We start from the raw sequence: 19,958 nt of genomic DNA, 5'->3' as shown, positions 1-19,958 counted from the left end.
TTTTTGATAGATGTTCAACTCCTGTTCCCTGGAGAGAGAGCGAGAGAGAATTTTGTAACTTTTGTCTGTATATGTGTGTAAGGATTCCATTTATTTCTACCTTCTATTTGTGGGATAAATTTTAGCTTAAAAACCCTTTGATATGTTCAAAATAGGCTCTTCTTTATTAGCTATTTTTGAAATGAATTATTTAGAATGTTCAACTGCGAATATCTCATCCAAGGAAAACAACTATAAATGTTATTAAGACTCGGACCGGACTAAAAACTGAAATGTTCCATGGCTCCCAGTTTTATCAGTTAAGTGGGCCTTGGCCCGTCCAACCTGCAAAAATCATTATTTAACCGGGACTAGAAAAGGCCATCAGTTCCTGGTTTTCATGGTCCGACCATCCAGTCCGGGCTGAGTCTTTAAAACATTGTTCTGAATTTCTTTTATCAAACATATTGTCAAATTTGAACAAAATAAAATAATCAGGAATCTCACTGGGTATGGCTGATGAAATCATCGAGCCCATAAAAACCAGCTAGTAATCAAGACCCATTAAGCTCTTCACCCCATGATAACTATCTAATAATCAAAACCCAAACAAGCTCACTGGGTCATGTAGTTACAGGTTGGATCATTCAGCCCATAAAAAATATCAAGTAATAAAGACCCATAAATCTGTCCACCCGCACTATACTCATTTTGTGAAAAGACAATGCAGTTGTCATCTTGATGGCCATATAATACTCATTCAATGGGTAAATTAAATCAGTGGATTAGGGCATTTTTAATCTTTGAATCTGGACTCTTCGTCCCCTCCATCTAAGTTAGGGCTCACATGGTAAGAAAAAGAAAAAAAAAAGAGGGACAAAAAGAAGGGATTTTATTATCCCTTAGTTTGACCTATTGCCTTGTAAGGCAATTAAAGTATCATTCCCTCAAAAGTAGACTACTGAAAGGGCTTCCTTTTTCCATGCCCTGAGAAAGCTAAAATGCTGGTTTCCATATATTACGTTAGGCAATCTGTATTCATTCAATGGACAAAAGCTTAGGTTGTCCACGGCAATCACATGGTCCCGTTTGTTTATCAATTGCCACGTGTAAAATGTTCTGGTGGTCAAGATCAAGATCTTCTTGAGATGAACCAATCAGTAATCTTGTTACCCATTTAGGGCAACGCTTATATTAGCACTGTGTAGCGATTAAGGGGGGGGATGGATCTCTTAGGGAAGGGGCCTCTATTTGTGCTGTGAGATGAGTTGAAGTTGCTGTAAGCTGTAAAGGAGATAGATACATGGAGAACTGCTGAAAGGTGTGTTTTTGCCACTAAGCAAGGAATAGCAAAATGGCTTTAGTGACTAAACACTTTGTGGCATCACCAGTCACCACCCATGACCCATCTCATGAAGTTCTCTTTACAGCTAATGATGAGAGTAAGCTTCTATGATTCTGGATCTGCTGCACTTGTTTGTGTTGCATTTGTCATTCACTTTGGTTCAATCTGTGACAGGTGTTTCCATTACATGTGTGATGTATGTCCAAGTGTGGGATAAGTGCAGCAAATGCCTGCCGACCTTTGCACCTGAACTTAGAGGTGTTTGGTTCCGTTTACATTTATTCAGTAAACGTTTATTGACGGTGCCACATAGGCACCACTTCAGCATTTTCTCTCTCTTGCTCTTCTACATGCATCGAAAATGAAAAAAGTCAACTTTGGTTTTTGTGCATGCCAGCCGTTTGTGGAAGTTATTTTTTAAAGCTTCCACAAACGGCCAAGTGTTTTTTTACCATTATGCTGATGTAGAGCCTGTTGGCGCCTAGTTGTCATAAACGGTTGTAATTATTGCACTTCTCGATTTTACCAGCAAGTAAAATACAAACATTTATTCAATAAACATAAATGGAACCAAACATATACTTAGCTACAACTGGTAGTAACATCTAAAGCTGCCTTTGGTTGCATGTAAGAAGGATACAAATTTTCTTAAAAGCTGTTTTGATTGTAGTGCAGATTTATTTGCACTGATACAAAAACTATGGTAGTGCAAATGATTTGTTATTTTTGTTTCAAAATTTACCTTATTTGTTTTGTTGCAGTACAAATGATGTAAAATAAGACATTAGGACCTGAAGCAGAATATCAGAATATGAGCAATAAGTAAAACCCCAAACAAAATTAAACCAGAATCTGTGTTCTTTTCATTTGCACTCCCATGCATTTGTACTAGTGCAAATAAAATTGAACTGCAACCAAACACAATATAATGTTTTTATTTGGAAATCAAATCTAAATAGTTGAGAAACATACAAATGGATTGAAGAAGAAAATATTCAAAGAATTGTTATTCCACAGCTATTTTCTGTGATACTGAACACTGTAAAATAGAAATTTTGAAGAAACCAGTCATTTTTATGCAACCAAACAGAGCCTAATAAGTACATCTACAGAGAGAATTGCTAATCTGGTAGTATAGAGAACTAGAGAAGTCTGGTTGTCTAGGAATCTTCCACACAGGTACATGATGGAGGGCCCAAAGAGGCCCCATATTAGCAAAGCAAAGCTACCGCTTACTGCACTTTTTGGGGTCTAAATATAAGGATATTTGACAGTTCGAGCATGCTTGATATCTATCTAAAACTGCTTTATTCTTTGTTGATTGGTTGATTTGTTCTCTTTTCCAGTTTCCTCCATGGCATGTCCTCTGCATTCAGCCAGCGGGGCTTTACTTTGCTTCTATCTGGTAGATGACAAGGCCATCTCAAAAGGCAAAGAGGCCTGGTCTTGTCATCCACCGTGAAAAAACTGGAAGTCACCTACGACCAAGTCGTTGTTGTCATCATCGTTGTCATTATCATCATCCAAGTTTTATCCAAATTATATGGGATCGATTTCTTGACTCAAGTTTTAGAATTCGGTTTCTTTGACTAGGGACCATATCCATAGACCATGTGCGTCTTAATTATTCTGCCATGTCTTGGTCTTTCCCAAATAAGGGTGCAATTCGGGTGATGTCTCTTAAATTTATCTTTCAATGCCCATGTGCGTCTATAGACCTGGCTTAATACATGGTCTTGGTACTTCTTTTGATGGAGACTGGATCTGTTCAGGCACCTCACACCAACCTCAACACACATCCTAATGACCATATCTATAGACCATGTGCGTCCTAATACATGGTCCTAGAGACCAGGCTTATTCACGGGAGATGTTTCCAATGCACGGTGGATGTGCTTGTGAGACGCCCATGTGTAAAGAGCAGATCCCATTCCCTTTTGATGATCCAGTCCAACCTGACCTTTGATCACTTAATCTGTACTGTGGGGCATCTTGACCTAGGACCACTTAATCTGCATTGTCTGTCTATTGGTGATTTGGTGTTAGAGCAAATGAAGGCCAAAGGGACATCCCATCAGTCATCACTCATCAGGCCGAGGAATTAACTCCTATGGCTGTGTTTGAAAATGATGCAAATTAGTGTGAATGCAAATATGTAGAGTGTAAAATGGTTCATATAAATTGCAAAGTTGGGTTAATTTTGCATTGACAAACTTACCTTCTTACCAAACATACTTTTAGCTGTAATGGATGCAAACATGAATTTCACTAAAGCATATGCCTTTTTTTTTTTTTATCAAAAGCCCTCTTGAATGCAAATTTACTTCTTTTTTATTATGTACTTTTACATCTTATTATCAATGTAAATATGCGTTGGTCTGTCATTTGTCAATGCATAGATGTAATGTTGCCAAACACAGGCAAAAGTGAACCAAATTGCAAATATACCCTGAATTGGGATTTACACTCCATTTACATTGTTTCAAAACGCAGCCTATGCTTCTTCACATATTGTCCAGGGTTCATGATCTTACAGGCAGAGCCATTCCATCATCGAGAGAGATTAGCATACTGCTTATGTTTTCACAGTATGGGCTTTGGGGTCTGTCAAAACAAGAAGAAATTAATAAAGTTGGTGCCCAGGTCAAGCCGAAGCTGAAACCTTGGAAAACCGACCAAGCCCTAAGCCCATCTGGGCCAAACCAATCTGGTCTTGAAGAGGCTTCTTGATCGACCATTAAATCTGAAAAACACCCACATTTGAGGTTATGAGGGACGCTAGCCACATTGGCTGCAATTCTAGCTGGACTTATTACGGACAGTACCAAACCAAGAAATTACTAATTATTTACAATTTCCTGATTTGGGGACAACATATCTTGCAGCCTGTTTGGCCTACTGTCAAGTATTGGTCATTTGATGTAAATATGAAGCTGGTGACTAGATGGTTTAGGATAAATTAATCTAGATGCAATTATAAAAAGCTAGGATTATTACATGATCTTTCCAGCTAATAATGTGCCTATACACCAGTGGGATCAGAATTGAAATTTATATGCTAACAAGACAATCAAACCACTAAACTACAAAAGTTTACATATGTTCAGGAAAGCACAAGCATTCTTGGCCAACAATAAAGCCTTAGCAAGAAATAAGATGAATTAATCTAACCATAACTCCCAAACGATATAATATAACATTGTAACAGCAAAAAAACAATCCATGGTCGGCTAGAATTCTAACATATATTACCAGCACTGAGCATGGACAGATTGCTATTGGCCTAGATTGTCAGGACTTGGACTGGTATTATCTGCTTCGGGCTTTGCTGCATCATCAACCTCAAGCACATCATCCATCAGCATATCATCTTCTCCAACATTGATATCTTCAACATCCTCATCATCATTGTCGCCTGTTCCAGGGATCTTCCTTGTTTTTGGTCCATGCTCGAGCCTGTGGGTCTCCAGCTCTTTGTCCATTGTCTCTTGCAGGTTCATATTGTTGTTTGCCTTCCGTGAATTCCTTGCATTTTGCCACCTTTGGAGTTCTGTTTCCACATTGGCGATATACTGTTCTGCTATTTGCTTCTGATACGTGGATAGCTCCTCCCTTCTGGCAACTTTCCATTCTAGAAAAGCCTGACATGCAAATTTTGGAGGCATAATTAACCTAGGTTCAAGTTAGTCTTATTCAAACACCTCAAGGGACCCTTTACTTTTTTTAAGGATAACAGTAACTTCATCCATTAAATATGAAAGAATTATGTACACATGTATTAGACAACCCGGATTTAGGTGATATGCCACCCAAACCTCAAGCAACAATGCACCACTACACAATACAATCTCTCCCTACTGACACCCTGTTTGGCCAATGAATCAGCCATACCAAGGCATCCACTAAAATTCCAGCTTGGGTCCCATTACATTCAGTATTTGTCATTCTTCCTTGTAATCTTTGTGCAAGACCAATTCTTTTGCTGAAAGAAGGGCTGATGCCTTAGTTGCAATATTTAGAAGGTGAATTATCACAAATAGCAATTGGCCAATTGAGCAAAGATTGTCATAGTAGATATCTCTACGACTCCACTTGACAAAAATTTAAGTATAAGGGCATTGATCAATGGTTAAAATTAAAGCAGCATCCCTAATGATACCATCCCATGGCTAAACCCAGTTATCACCTGTGAAGTCCACTAACCATGAATGAACATACTTGCACAGATATGTTCTATTGAAAGGAAGTTAAAGGCAGTACCTGGCAGGTTTTTTTGGTAAAAGGAGCCCTTATAAGGAACTCTAGCTAAGCCCTTGTTCAAAAAGGTTTTTTTGGTCAGTTGGTGACTTGACAGGTCTTCGACTGCCTATTGCCTTTAACACTCAGTTTTTGGTCAGGGTAAGAGATAAACTTTACCTAATATTTCAAGCTTTTTCCTCTCTGATATGGCATATGAGCAAGGGCTTTTCCTTCTGTCATTTGGCAGTAATGTTTTTCAACTGCCTATGTTTGTAAACTCTGGTCAGGATGAGAAACTATAAAACCTTTCAGCTTATTCCAAGCAAGAAGCCAATAAAGCCTTCTAAGTTATAACCTCAAGCAAAACCCAGCCTAACTTAACAGGGCAGTAGATCAAACCAGTAAACAAGCCAAATTGTAGTTGTAGCTTGGGAGATCTAGATCAAATAAAAACATGTCACTTCTGTATCATAGATGGCTCATGAAAACATCTTGAAAAGGCACTATTAATTCACAACTCACACCGAGCTCCCCTTCTATAGCAGAGGAGAAAAAAAATGCACTATTAGTTTTACCTTTTCTTTACGCTCCTCAACTGAGGCTAGATCATCCTCCAAAGGTTTGGCAGGCAAATAAAATATTGGAGGCTCAGTCTTGGTCCTGATAAAAACACAGCCAGAAACAATCAAGAGTCAGAAATTACCAAAATAAAAAATTGTTGTTCTACCTATAATCCTGCAAAGAAGCAGGAGATGCCCAATTGCTTCGACATTATGCACATGAATAGAAACTTATCTTTGTCTCAATAAAATTGTGAATATGGATACTTTGGACCAAAATTAAAAATAACCTGCAGAAAGAAGAGCAAATTGTGCTTGTGAGGATGAGAAAAATATGCATCAAAGGTACAGCAAGAGGAAAGGGGAAATGCACTACTTTCAGAACCTTCCCAATTATTTGTACCTTAGAAAATTGCTAAGCTTTTTATGATGCTCACTCCACTGAAGGAACAGCAGCTCCAACTTCTTTTCTTCAGCCTTGGCAGCAACACGTGCTCGCAGAGTCTGTAGAAGATGATAAAGTGTTAAAAGAACAAAGATGGGAGGGAGAAATTGATATTCCGTGCATTATCATATTAAACAACAACCAATTTTCAAGCTTGAAAGCAGAGATTAAACTAAGATGCAAGTCAAACAAGCAGACCAGATCCCGCTTTTGTTTTTCTGCAATTTGTTCGCGCTCCTGCTGCCGTAGTTTTTCACTTTCTTCACGTGCCCTTTGTTCAGCCTATGTATGGTTTAATAATTCAATCATCACCGAGGAAGTATAATTCCAGAGAATGGACACAGAAATTTGGAGAAAATCAACATGTTTAAATTAAAATCATGCATCTTTAATTGAATATAGCTTCTAAACTATGATGCCCAGACATGGATACCAACACAGACCTCGACACAGGAAATAAAGACGTGACTCTCCATTTCCAAAGACTTCTGACATGGATATGGGTATTGTGGGAACACGCCTGACAGGTAATGGGTATTCTACTTACAGGATTGTATCAAGGTTTTCAACCCACCATTGGCCCGGCTGGTCGAACCATTCAAATCGTCACCCAACCAGGATTCTGGGTCCAATTCAGTCAAGATCCATCAGACGGTCAAAATCCATTGACTTGGTCAAGAACCATTCAATCCGGCCGGTTCGACCATTGACCCGTTTGACCCAGTGACTGAGTCGCGGATTGCACACTCAATGCATGGTGTTTTTTTATTTTTATTTTGGGGTAACTTTTCAAGATCTATGCATCCCAAGGAATCGTAGGCACCTTGCCCTGCTATTTTCACTAAAAAACCCTTTTTTGACCTCAAATTGCAATTTTTATAAATAAAAAAATTAAAAAACTGAATTAAAAAACATAAATTAAATATAAAATAATGCATATAACATATCTAACACTTATTTATACATTATTTATTGCTAAAATATATATTTATACTTAATACATATATGCGCTGATGTGGAACGGTCTGAACCATTCGACCCGACTGGTTGAACCAGTGACCCATGACCCAGAGGCAAAAACAGTTTGGCCTCCGGGTCAGTTTTTAAAACATTGGATTGTGTCATGCTTTTTGTATGTAGTTCTTGCAGAAAGTGTCCTTTGAAGTTTAAGCTTTCTAATATATACAATATTTTTGAATCATTGCCTATATGTTCTCCTAACAGCATTTACCAAATATGGTCCTTTATTTGTTGCCAATTGCAGAGCAACCCCAACATATAAAAAATACTCATCATGGTTTATCCATCCATCATAATAGAAATTTGCAGGATCAAAAGGTAAGGCCCAAAGCCTCAAAAAGCCATCCTGGCAACCAGGTCTCACAGCCCTCCCGCAAAAGATAAAAAAAAATAAAAAAAAACACAATTAAAAAGAAAATATAATATTTAAATATGGAAAACAATGTAGAACTAATACATCCACCCCAATGGACCCATTTTCAATTGCTTCCAAATTTATGCTTGTAGCATAATACAATTTTAGTCAATAGTTTTTTATAGATTAATTTTAGCTAGTTGATATAAAGGTTAATACTTAACAAATACTCACTCTTTGTAATGAATTAGATCGACGCATATATGCCTCAGTTGCTGATAGATGCATGTCTTCTTTCTGGAATTTCTGAAACAACAAAAATGCATGTTAACAGTAAGACACTAAACAACAACATGGCAACAATATTTTGATATGATTAATTATATTGAGAAATTAGGAAATAAAGCCATTGGAACTAACATAGATATCTATAGTTACAAGAAGTTAAATACAAGAGAGATAAGCTTAAAGCCTTAAACCATAATGAGCTTCTATGTGTTTCATACAATGTTCTAAAAATTGTAATCATATTGTAAATCATAGAGAAAATTGAATTGAATCGAAGTCGTGAATCATATTGTAAATCATAAGATTATTTCTACTTTTTACAAATTTGTCAAAACATTAAATATACATATGCTAAAAGGATAAATATATATAGAAAAGTGTTCTGCCCTATTTTTAAGTTATATCTACTATATATGTACTTAAAACAGTAGAATTTACCACTTATAGAATAGGAGTCTAGCATGATATAGGTAGTGTTTGAGAACACTTAAAAGAAGTACTTCTTTTAAGAGCTGGGACCACACATTAAGTGATTATTAAGTGGTTTTGTGTGTTTGGTAAAAAAGTGGGGAAGTACTTTTTTTTTAAAGTACTTTAAAAAAGTGACTTCAAGTTGGCCTTTTTTTAAGTACTTCTCCAAAAAATGGGACGAACCAGTCCCTACTAATTTTTGTAATGCCTAAAATACCCCCGCAAGGGTTATACCTCCTTATCCATTCATTCGAACATCAAACCTAGGTAGCAGCGCACTAGTTGTAGGTCCACCGGTGACGATCGGCGGTCAGGAAAAGTGGCCGGCAGACCTGTCGTTTGGCTACTTTCTTCTATTTTCTGAAGTTTTTTTCTCATTTAATCATTTTTTTGGTTTTTTTCTAACTTGAACTCCCTATTCTTTACAGATCTACACTTGAACTATCTGTTTTTTCGCAGATCTACACTTGAACTAACCGGCAACAAAAGGTTAGTTTTTTATAGGATTTCGTAGATCTACACTTGAACCAATCCCTAAAAATTTCACAGATCTCACCGTTCCTGTTTTTTCTTCCTCAGTCCTCAGCCTTGCCACAGAGACCTAACTCTGGGATCACAAATCTGTTTTTTCTTCCTTAGTCATCATTTCTGTTCAACGCCACCACTCACCACTATTGCTGGTTTGAACCCGCCTCTGCAGTGACGATGATGAACAGGGAAAGGGAGAGAGTGAAGATTAAGAAGAAGAAGGAAAAAAGAAGAAGAAAGAGAGATGGTGTGGGAGAAAAAAGAGAGATGAGAGATTGGAGGTGGAGATCGGAATGGATTCACCGCTGCCGTTGGTTCTGTGTCATGAGGAAGATGATGAACAGTGGATTTGGGGGGGGGGTCTGAAGAACTAAAGGAAGAAGAAGTATGAGATGGAGAGGGAGGCCGGAGTATGAGATGGGTTTACATGGCAATTCACGTGTGGGTCCACGTGGACTCTCAGTTAAAATGTATATCATAGCATGTGAAAAGCATTGTATATATGTATGAGTGAAGTGAGGACTAAAATTGTCATTTGTGTCAATATAAGCACTTATGGGGAAAGTAGCTTACCAAACATCCCCACCCCAATAAGTGCTTAAAAACATAATAAGTGATTTGGAAAGTGGTTGTTAAAACAAATACTTCTAAGAAGTACTTGTGCAACAAGTACTTCTTTTAACAAGTACTTAATCATCAATCAGGGCCATAATCGAGTTTAACTTGAAAGTCAAATAATCCACATACAATGGATTTTAATTCAAAATATGATAGAAAAAAATTCAATATATGGATTTAAATAACATAAATAAATCAATTTCTAGTAAAGTCATTAAAACAAGTCACCATTGACAAAAACTAAATATAATCAAAACAAAATGACAAAGTAGGGAACTAATTATAATTTAATTGATCTGAATCACAATGAATTGTATAAATCATAAGATTCAAACAAAAATCATAAGATTTTTTCAGAAAATGATTCAGACATAAGATTCGACTTGAAACCCTTGGGATTCATGATTCAAATTGTAAAATCGTAAGATTTTAACAACATTGGTTTCATACTCATTTTATTTCCTTTGGAACATTGAGGAATATCCCTCTAGAACTGAAGAAACACATTTCCAACTCATGTTAGAGAATTGATTTCTATAAATAATTTCTTTTTTTCAAGTGCAATGAATATGGTCAGTTGGAAACTAATAAAGGGATAATGGTAATTTTCCTGCTTCTTTGAGGGTTGAAAATGAATTCATTATATTTTCTAAATATTGCTATAAATTTCCTCCTGCAACCAATGCTACCCTCATGATTAAGCTTGGTTGTGTTAGGATAATTAGCTTTTAATGTTATATCTTCAAAGTTCTAACCCCCTCTCAGAGAAACATTTGAACATCACTGAATGTATGCATAGTCATCTGCATGGTGCACTTGCTAGAGTATCTCAATCATCACCACCTAAGCCTTGTCCCAACCAATGTTGTAAGACTTGAACTGGACTAAAAACTGGGATACTTCATGGGTCCTGGTTTTGCTGGTTAACAGGGCGGTTCATGTGTTCAGCCCATAAAAAACTGTAAAAACCATCATTTAACTGGGACCTAAAAAGGCCACCAGTTCCAGCTTTCACGGTTCCACCATCTGGACTAGGCTTAGTGCCTTAGTCTTACAACACTGGTCCCAACCATTTGGGATAAGATATATGAATCCTGTTTAGCCATTCCATTATGTTCAGTGCCAATATCTATTGTTAAATTATGGGTGCTTAAATAATTTCTTACTACTTCCACTCAGGTGCCTTTAAGTCTGCTCCTAGGTCTTCTAATCCCCCTTCAACATGTAACAGTCTAACATATCACTTTTTCTAAAAGGTTTTCTAGATGGTCTTCTATGTTCTATGTAGGTAGAAATATCTCAATCTTAAATAAAAAAGACAACTAATAACCAACCACCATTGACAATACCTACCAACTCCACAAGCAAGTACCTGCAATGTAACATTACAAGCACCAGTAAACGCCATTTGTTTCCAAAGAAAATTTTAATCGTCCTAGCAGACACAGAACTACAAGTCTACAAAAACCACATGGATACCTCCAGTGTGCCCAAAAGCTGACCAAGCATTCTCCTGTTCCTATTTACCAAACGTGGGTCCTCGTCCTTCGGCAAAACCCTAGGAATCTGCTCTGTCGGAATATCCAAATCCTAAATACCCAACAACCAATAAATAAGGTTTCAGTACCCAAACATCAATCCATGATAAAGAATTAAAAAAAAAAAAAAAAAAAAAACAAATTAAGAGTTCTCCAAGATACCGCATTAGCTGCCCTCCGATCTCTTCTAATTCCACCACGCTGATTCTGCAATTGGGGATTCAATGGCCTTCTATCTCTCTCATTCTCAGTGGCAGCATCGCCACCGCTGCCATCTTCTACAGCTGAAGCCTTCTCTTCCACATCCTTCTCTCCGCCTGTAGCCTCAACGATCTCTCCATCCTCTATCTACATTATCCAACAAATTTTTTTGAACAAATAACAATAACCAACATCAAAGTTTCGATTTTTTGGCATCCTAACTGCAGAAGAGGATCCATACCTTGACAACAGCTGAAGAGAGTCTTCTTTTTGCAGGAGGCTGATCTTCAGAATCAACCCTATCGGCCTAAAAATTCGATGCATCGAAACCCAAATCAAACAAATTACAAATCCAAAGGCAAGTTGAAGCTAAGGAGAAGGGGAGAGGAGATGGGTGATTACCGGTCTGACAAATCCTCGACGTGCTGCTCCGTTGGTGCCGAAATTTCTGGGTCCATTGCCGACCCCTCGGCGAAGACCCCTAGGGTCACGAAGGCGCTCGGTGATCTGCAACATTGAAACAGATCAAATTCAGAAATCCTTAAGGAAATGTTGTACTCACGCATAGTGAGAAGAAAATGAACCTCCCACTGCTGACGGTGAAGCTCTTCGATCTCTTTACGGAGCTCCTCTGCAGTCTTCTCCACTGCAGTGCTCCCCATCGCTGTTTTTGCGTCCGGCCGCAACGCTAGACGAAGAAGAAAGACTCCCTCTTTTTCTTTCAGTGAAGAGAAGCAGAAAACATATAAACCCTCCCCTGCCAAGAGTTTTTGATTTCTGACGTCTAAACTGCTACGATTTCGAAGTAAATCTTACTGCCTTAAACCAATGTTTTAAAACCTGATCAGAAGGTCGACCCAGATGACGATTTATCAGTTCGACCATCTACCGGGTCAACTCGTTAAAAATAGGGAAATTTAGATTTCATTCCATTTCAGGGATTTTATTTAGGGATTTTTAGACTGTACTCAGTTGCAATTCTATAACAATTCAAATTTATAAACATTCATACCCGTCCGTGAATTAACATCAATTCTGATGCACTATTCTCAACCGTATGGTAGAACTAGGATTTCACAGGTGGACTGAACAGTATAAACCCTTTTTCTTTATTAGGCTTCCGGGTTTTATTTACCAACAACTCCACCTAACAATAGTGGCCTTGTGTCTTGCCAGACTTTGTCCACTTCAAGGGTGGACCGTTTTGAGGAAATGTGGACTGATCATGTAGACTTCGAAAGAGTATTGGATCAAGGCTGGAATCAAACTTAGATAAGAGTAAATCAATACAATTTCATACAAAAATCAAGGGTTCTAAGGAATAATTGGTGCAATGGAATAAAAACACTTTTGGTAATGCTCAAAATAAATCAATGAGTTAAGGGCAAGTTTGGTTGGTGAATCCTGCAAGAAAGGTCATGATTTCAATCCTACTTCTTATTAAAAATTTAAAAATGATTTAAAAAGTTTGGTCAAAGAAAGAGGAGCTAGAAACCATATTGAGGCTCCATTATGGTGACAAAATGCACTAGTTATTTCTACTCAATCGTCAAAAAGTAGAAGAGCTAGAAACCATATTGAGGCTTTAAAAAAGAGCAATGGAGTCTGGCTACAAGATGAGGTAGAGATTGCAAGGGAATTGGAAAACCACTTTTAGGAAATTTACAAATCTTTTGATCCTAAAAATCCTAAAGATCTATTGAAGTTCCTTCAATCTAAACTAGATGATAGTGATCAAGAGTTTATAGACGTTGATGTTAGTGAACAAGAGATAAAGGAGGCTCTTTTCCAGATGGCTCCAAGAAAGTCTCCAAGTCCAAATGTGTATGCAAATTTACTTTTCCAAAAATACTGGGGAAAAGTGGAGTAAGATGTGATGATGGCAGTTAGGCATTTTTTTTTTTTACAAATTAGAACACATTGTGAAGAATTTTAATGAAACATTTACAACTTTAATCCCTAAAATAAGGCACCCTGAGATGGCTAACCATTTTAGACCCATCAGCCTTTGCAACACAATCTATAAAGTAATATCAAAGGTAATTGTTAATAGAGTAAAACCATTGTTAGGGAAACTAATTAGTGTATCCAAGTGCTTTCACCTTGGGCAAGTTCATTCGGGATAATATTCTACTGGCTCATGAAATTATTCACTTTATGAAGAAAACAAAAGAAAAAAAAAATAGATGGCTCTAAAACTTTACATGAGCAAAACCTATATTTTTTTTTTTGAAAAATGTACTAACAAAGTTGGGTTCTGGGCAGAAATGGATAAGATGGATTATAGAATTAGTGTCTAAAGTTTCTTAAAATCTTAATAAATGGTTTCCCTTGAAATAGTTCCAGACTTGAAAGGGGGTTAAGACAAGGAAACCCCCCTATCCCCCTACCTATTTCTTTTCTGTTTAGAAGCCCTATCAACCTACCTAACTCATTTAGTAACGCAAGGGAAAATATCGGGAATTAAAATCTCAAGTAATTGTCCAAAAGTATCTCATCTTTTTTTTTTTTGTAGAAGACAACTATATTTTTTCCAAAGATGATCTTGTAGAGGGATAGTCTCTATTGGAAGCAATCAATCTCTATGAAAGAGTTTTAGGTCAATGGGTAAACTATGCAAAAGTTAGATTTTTTTTAATAGAAATATGCATCCCAAATTGCAAAAAATAGTGGCAAAATCTCTCAAAATGAAAGTGATTGACCATCCCTCAATTTACTTAGGGCATCCAAATAGGAAAAAAAAAACCATGTTTAATCACTTTCTCGAAAAGTGTGGAAAACAAGCTCTCAAAGTGGTAGAGCCTCTTGATTTCACAAGTTGGAAAGAAAGCCTTGCTAAAGATAATGGTGGCAGCCATAGCTACTTATGATATGTCATACTTTTTTATTCTAAAAGGAGTTTGCAATGACTTAAAAAAGCTCCAAAGAAAATTTTGGTGGAAAGAATAAAAAAACATAGGAAAACTCACTACTCTCAATGGTCGGGTCCTAAGTAGGAACAAATGGGATGGAGGGCTAAGATTTTAGAATCCTTATTGCTTTAACTTTGATCTCCTTGCAAAACAAGCTTAGAGGCTTACTTTAGGAGAAGAAAACTTGTGAGTAAACATCATAAAGGCAAAGTACCTCAAAGGGAAGATTTTCCTCTCCTCAAACCACAAAAAAATAGGGTCTTAGGGTTGGCAAAGTTTATTGGCTACAAGAGACAACTTGAGGGAGGGATTTTTTTGGATTGTGAATTCAGGCACAAAAACCAAAATTTGGGGGGGATCCTTGGCTCCTATAAGTTCTAGGCTTTAGGATAATGGGCCTTAATCCAAGCTTGACATGGACTAAGGATTTAATGTTATAGGGGAAAAGGAAGTGGAATGCAAGACTCGTGAAGGAAAATTTTGATGTGCAAATTACAAATAACGTTCTAAGTATTAGATTGGCTACTGGTCATTGGGAGGATAAATTGTTGTGGAATCTGACCTCAAATGGGAGTTTTTCTGTTAAATGTGCCTATTTTGTAACAAAAAGACTACGACTGGAGGGCTGCTCTTCAATGACAAGCAAAGTGGCTAGGACTACTTTAAATAAATCCCAATGGAAAGAAATTTGGAAAGCTAAAATTGATCTAAAGATAAAAATGTGTGGAGATGTTGTATAAGTGCTATAGCAATTAAAGAAAAACCTTTTCAAAAGAGGTTTAGTTGAAAATTATGTGTGCTTGATTTGTGATAAAGCTTCAAAATATATCATGTATCGCTTGTTCCTTTATAGTTTTGCCAAACCAATTTGGTTTGTCATTAGTTTCATCTTAGAAAGATATGGTCCATCGAGTTAATCGTTTAGGTCTATCAAAATGGAATTTTGATGTTTTTGCGGCATAGATTTGTGTTGGGATTCACTAGTTGATTGTTTTCTAGTGATCTTGAGGTGATGAATATGTTGGATTTGATTTTGGAGAAATTGGAATTTGACTATCACATATATCGGGGCCATTAGAAAGGAAGTTAGCGTGATGAACGATGGATCTTTGGAATTTAGTTATGAAAATTGATGTATAACTAAATTATAGTTTTCCAAGTTTGGAGGTGATGTTTAATTGGATGTTGATATTAATCTCAAGGTTCTTATTTGTCTTATGGATTGTATCAAAAGATGGTAGAATGAGGTAGGGTGAAGGGGCTGAGTAAAAATTGGGTATTGACAAGGGGTAGGGGAAAAAAAAGAAGAAAGAGAGGAAAGGGAAACAAATGAGGGAGAATTTTCAATTGTTTGTATTATCTTTTTGTGAGAGGAATTACTTCCTTTGTTTTATTTTATGTAATGAGAGTATCTTACTAATTTGCTAATTCCGTGTTGCACTATCCTTTTTAATTTCTTTTTTTTGGAGGTTTTCCTAAAGGAATCTTGCTTTAAATTTTAGGGGAGTTAATGATGATCTTTTTTACTAAAACCCATTTATGTTCTTTTGTATGCTCTTCGTTGCAGTTAAGGCTTGCTTTATCATATTAACTCTGTCACTCAACTGGTGATCTTCTTTACCTCACCTTTATTCTATTATTTCTATTGTCCTTAATTTCATTTAGGGTTTTGTCTTTTTCTAAGGAAGGACAATCAAGAAGGACCCAACTAAGTAGGTATGCATTTATTTAGTCTTGTTTTGGCTTTGATATCTTAATTTTTGTATTCTTCTTGTCCTCTAATTCCACCCTATGAGCCAAATAGTTTTACCCTTCTTTAGTATCTCGTGTTTTTCATTGTTTATTATTCTCCTTTTACATTTTTCCAAACTATGAAATGAATGCATATTTATCTTGCATTGATCTTTATTTGGATTATAGGTTAGGATTCTTATGGGGTTTAATGCTATCATTAACTACTAGGTTTCGAAACATTAACAAGTAGATGTAATTATTTATGCTCACTTAATAGAAAACATATTAAAGTAGAAGTTGCTTATATGTTTTCTTGATATGTTTTTATGTATATATATATATTTTTTTTGTATTTTATTTCTTTTCTATGTCTCTATAATAGATATATAACTTAGACAGTTTGCATACCTTTCATCCAAATGTTTGTCATCCTAGGTGTTGCCAGTGATCACAGAGTTGATATTTAGGTTGAATAATAGAATCCTTATTTATACTTGTCGTCAACCTACTATCACTCTAAAATATTTACACTAGGTTGCTATAGCACATTTTTAGACCTTTTTGGCATAAATCCACTTTGATCATTGATACTTGGTATTTGGCGATTTATGCAAATGGTCTATTGGGTGTGTACATTGATTGTTCTCTTCTTCTTTGTATTGCTTATACACTGAACTTCTAAAGCAATTTTGTCAATATATACTTGGTTACATGAAAGCATATAATGTTAACCATTTTCAAAACATGGTTACATGATTCCTAATCTATACATATCTGTGTGAGTGTGTTTCTTTGACTAATATAGGTTTCTTATGCACCATTAAAATAGATCTTTCTTTGTGTATGACTTCTAATGTGCGGGGTTTTGTCATAGTATGGTAGTCTGTTACCCTTCTATGTCTATATGGTGAAGTCCAATAAGTAACAATGAGGAGTGAAGAGTTTGGCTTCTATTGACGGATTTCTTATTAGCAAGTCTTGTTTACTAAAGGGTGCATTGGTATAATGCTAAAAGTTGGAGTTTTCTTTGATATGTTTTGGTTTCATTTTTATTTATGATTTCTGTAAAGTTGTTGAAAGTAATGAATAGTTTCTACCTTTACTTATATTATTCTCCTTCCCACCTCCCTTTCCCTCCCATCATCTCTCTTTAACATAAAAGTGTCTAGAATGGTAATGACATATATGACTTCTCCCTACTATTCGCAATCTCCTACCCTTGGCATCTTTTTTGCTCTTAATTTTCTACCCCTAGATGTCTAATCTACTCATTTTGCAATTTTCTAAATTTATCCTTGGCATACTTCTCCCTATCTAGCAAAAAGAGGCCCAAGGACTTACATCATTTTTATCCTCTATGCTGTTCAAAGAAGGTATTGATTCAAACTACTGACATTTTTATGCCCATTTTAATGTTTGGTGCCCTAATGTTTCTATCTTATTTGATTTGTTTTTTTTTTTTGCCTTTTCTTATAGAAATAAGGTAGAACGTAGATGCTTTCTTATTTTAGTGTTATTCAACATTTGAAATCATGAAGTTATATTTTGAAATGGATCAATTTTCTTAATTTTGATAGAAGAAATAAATAAATTTGTTCTTGGGAGCCCTAGATAACACCATTTCTATGTTTTCTAATATCTACTTATTTTAGTGGCCTTTACTAAGGTTTTTTCTCCATATTTTTTATAGCACTTTTTTTTGGTAGAGAAAAAAAGAGATATACAAGATTGGGAGCGGGGGGTAATTCTTCTCGAAAAATCAAGAGAAACAATAAATTTTAAACCTTTACAAGCAAGAAAACTAATCAAATCCACAAAAGTACCTAGTTAGGTGACCTAAATTTGTAATCCAATACATTGCTTGGTTTGCCTCTCGGTTAATGTGCTTATAACTTATCTTCCATGTGTTTTCTTCTACAATCTTATGGCAGTATTTAATCAATGTGTTGATACTCCAGGGGATCTCGCACTTCCTATATAAGCTTTTAATTGTCAATTTGGAATCTCCTATAATGATGTCATAATCTCTCCACTTTTTGGTCATGACATGGGCTTCTCTAGTTGTTAATTATTCTATTACATTGATGGATGTTCTTCCAGTTGCACGAGCAACTACACAAACAATCTTTCCCTTGGCATTTTGGGCAATACAACCAATCGTAGTATCTATATGCATCAAAATTTATTTTGATAGAAGGGTGTTTAAGGGGAGTCCAAGCAACTCAAATTTGCTTCCTTCTAGGTTACTTACTTGGATTGATTTAAGTTGACTCCAAGAACTCCTTGAGTTGAATCTAAGCTCTTTCAATGATATTGGTAGGGCCCACCAATTTGTTATGGAAAGTGTTCTCATTCCTACTTTTCCAAATGGACCATAGTATAAAAGCACACTTTTCTATAGCACTTGATTATATAAATTTCTCCTAAAACATTAAGATATTTCTTTGTTTATTATTCTCCCTGGATTTTCATATGTAGTTAGTGGGTTTCCAAATAACATATGTTATAATTTATTTCAACCTTTTCCCTATGTTAACCTTAGCTCCCTAGCCTATTCTTAAATGGGAATTCTTATCCATATTGAGGAAATTTTAGGTCATTAGTGATGACTTAAGAGGGGTTTCTATTTGGCCATAACATGCATCTAAACGTGTAGGAGTTTTAAATGCAGTTTATTCTTATTATTACCCAATTCAAGAAAAGAAGAAATTATTGATATCTTCTCCTTTTTGTAGGCATTTGAAATCAAAATCATGTGGTTGATTTTCTAGGTTGTATGTGCTTTGGGATGTCACCTACCATGTAATGCTCATTTTCTCTTTATTTCTTTTACATGTTTTTTGGAGTTTGATATAGATTAATCAAGAAATCAAGAAATGTTTGGTAAAATCTATATGTTGATTGTTTGCAATCAATGGATATTGGTGAACCTATATATCATGGGCTACCATTGGATGAGTTATACCTTTTTAATTTTTATATATGCTAATGTGTGCATATCCTTAGGGCCTTACTTGCAATGATTTTTTTTTTCTTTTTTTCTTGCAAGGGTGTTGATATTTAGAATGGGAACAAACCTTCTTTTCCTTTGTTCCATGGTATACAAGAGTTATGCAGATACTTTTTCTTTATAAACAAAGATGTGTGTCCCTATTTTTGTAGTCCATGCAAAGAGGGAGGGAGGGACTTTTTGGCATAAGAGGTTAAAGTATAAACATGATGGTTTAGCCTAAAGGAATATATATATATATATATATTCCATCATGTTTATACTTTAACTAGTTGAAAGAACTACTTGATGATATTAAAGTTTCTTATGTCCATAGATTGGTTAATTGTGCAGCCCATGTTCTTGTTCAACATGCTTTATCTTTAACTAGATCAACTGCTTGGTCTACTTTGCCTAAATTTCTTTTACCTACAATTGTTAGGGGCACTAATTTTGTACTGAGTTAGTTGAATGGATTAACCTATAGACCTTTCAAAAATAATTCTTTTACATTAAGGGCTTGTTCATTTGTTTTGAAGTCTAACATCTGAAAGTGCAACAATTACATTAAGAGGCATATTATTATTGGTGAACTTTTCATTCCTCTAAACTTTGAATGCAGAAAATGTTATTTTAAATTCTAAAAATAATGAAATATCCATTTTGACCCTATATATGAGAATTTTTGTTTGTTTTTTTTGGGAGCATCATTGGAAAACAAAAAGTTGTATGATTG

At 35.8% G+C, this 19,958-nt stretch overlaps 1 protein-coding gene across 1 annotated transcript; it reads right to left on the bottom strand.

Moving 5' to 3' along the window:
* Positions 1-4,360: 4,360 nt before the first annotated feature.
* Positions 4,361-12,683, bottom strand: LOC148852295 (uncharacterized). Its single transcript, XM_088943981.1, has 10 exons — positions 12,172-12,683; positions 11,990-12,094; positions 11,829-11,894; positions 11,549-11,734; positions 11,328-11,438; positions 8,178-8,249; positions 6,767-6,850; positions 6,527-6,627; positions 6,139-6,223; positions 4,361-4,965 (listed from the first exon to the last, which is right to left on the bottom strand). The coding sequence occupies exons 1-10, from the start codon at positions 12,247-12,249 to the stop codon at positions 4,600-4,602; spliced, it is 1,254 nt and encodes a 417-aa protein (XP_088800107.1). The 5' UTR covers positions 12,250-12,683; the 3' UTR covers positions 4,361-4,599.
* Positions 12,684-19,958: the final 7,275 nt, after the last annotated feature.

The sequence above is a fragment of the Nelumbo lutea genome, chromosome 5 (assembly GCF_056320005.1).
Source record: "Nelumbo lutea isolate HS-2025 chromosome 5, American lotus-T2T, whole genome shotgun sequence".
NCBI lineage: Eukaryota > Viridiplantae > Streptophyta > Magnoliopsida > Proteales > Nelumbonaceae > Nelumbo > Nelumbo lutea.
Note: the sequence above shows the minus strand (reverse complement) of the source record. Positions and strands in the feature narration are given on the sequence as shown.

Bases quoted from the DNA above. Each gene is read 5' to 3' on its own strand.
- LOC148852295 (XM_088943981.1), bottom strand. From the start codon at position 12,249: ATGGGGAGCACTGCAGTGGAGAAGACTGCAGAGGAGCTCCGTAAAGAG. The intron at 12,095-12,171 runs GTTCATTTTCTT...TCAATGTTGCAG, and splicing joins TTCACCGTCAGCAGTGGGAG to ATCACCGAGCGCCTTCGTGA. The intron at 11,439-11,548 runs GTATCTTGGAGA...TTGGGTATTTAG, and splicing joins ATCGGAGGGCAGCTAATGCG to GATTTGGATATTCCGACAGA.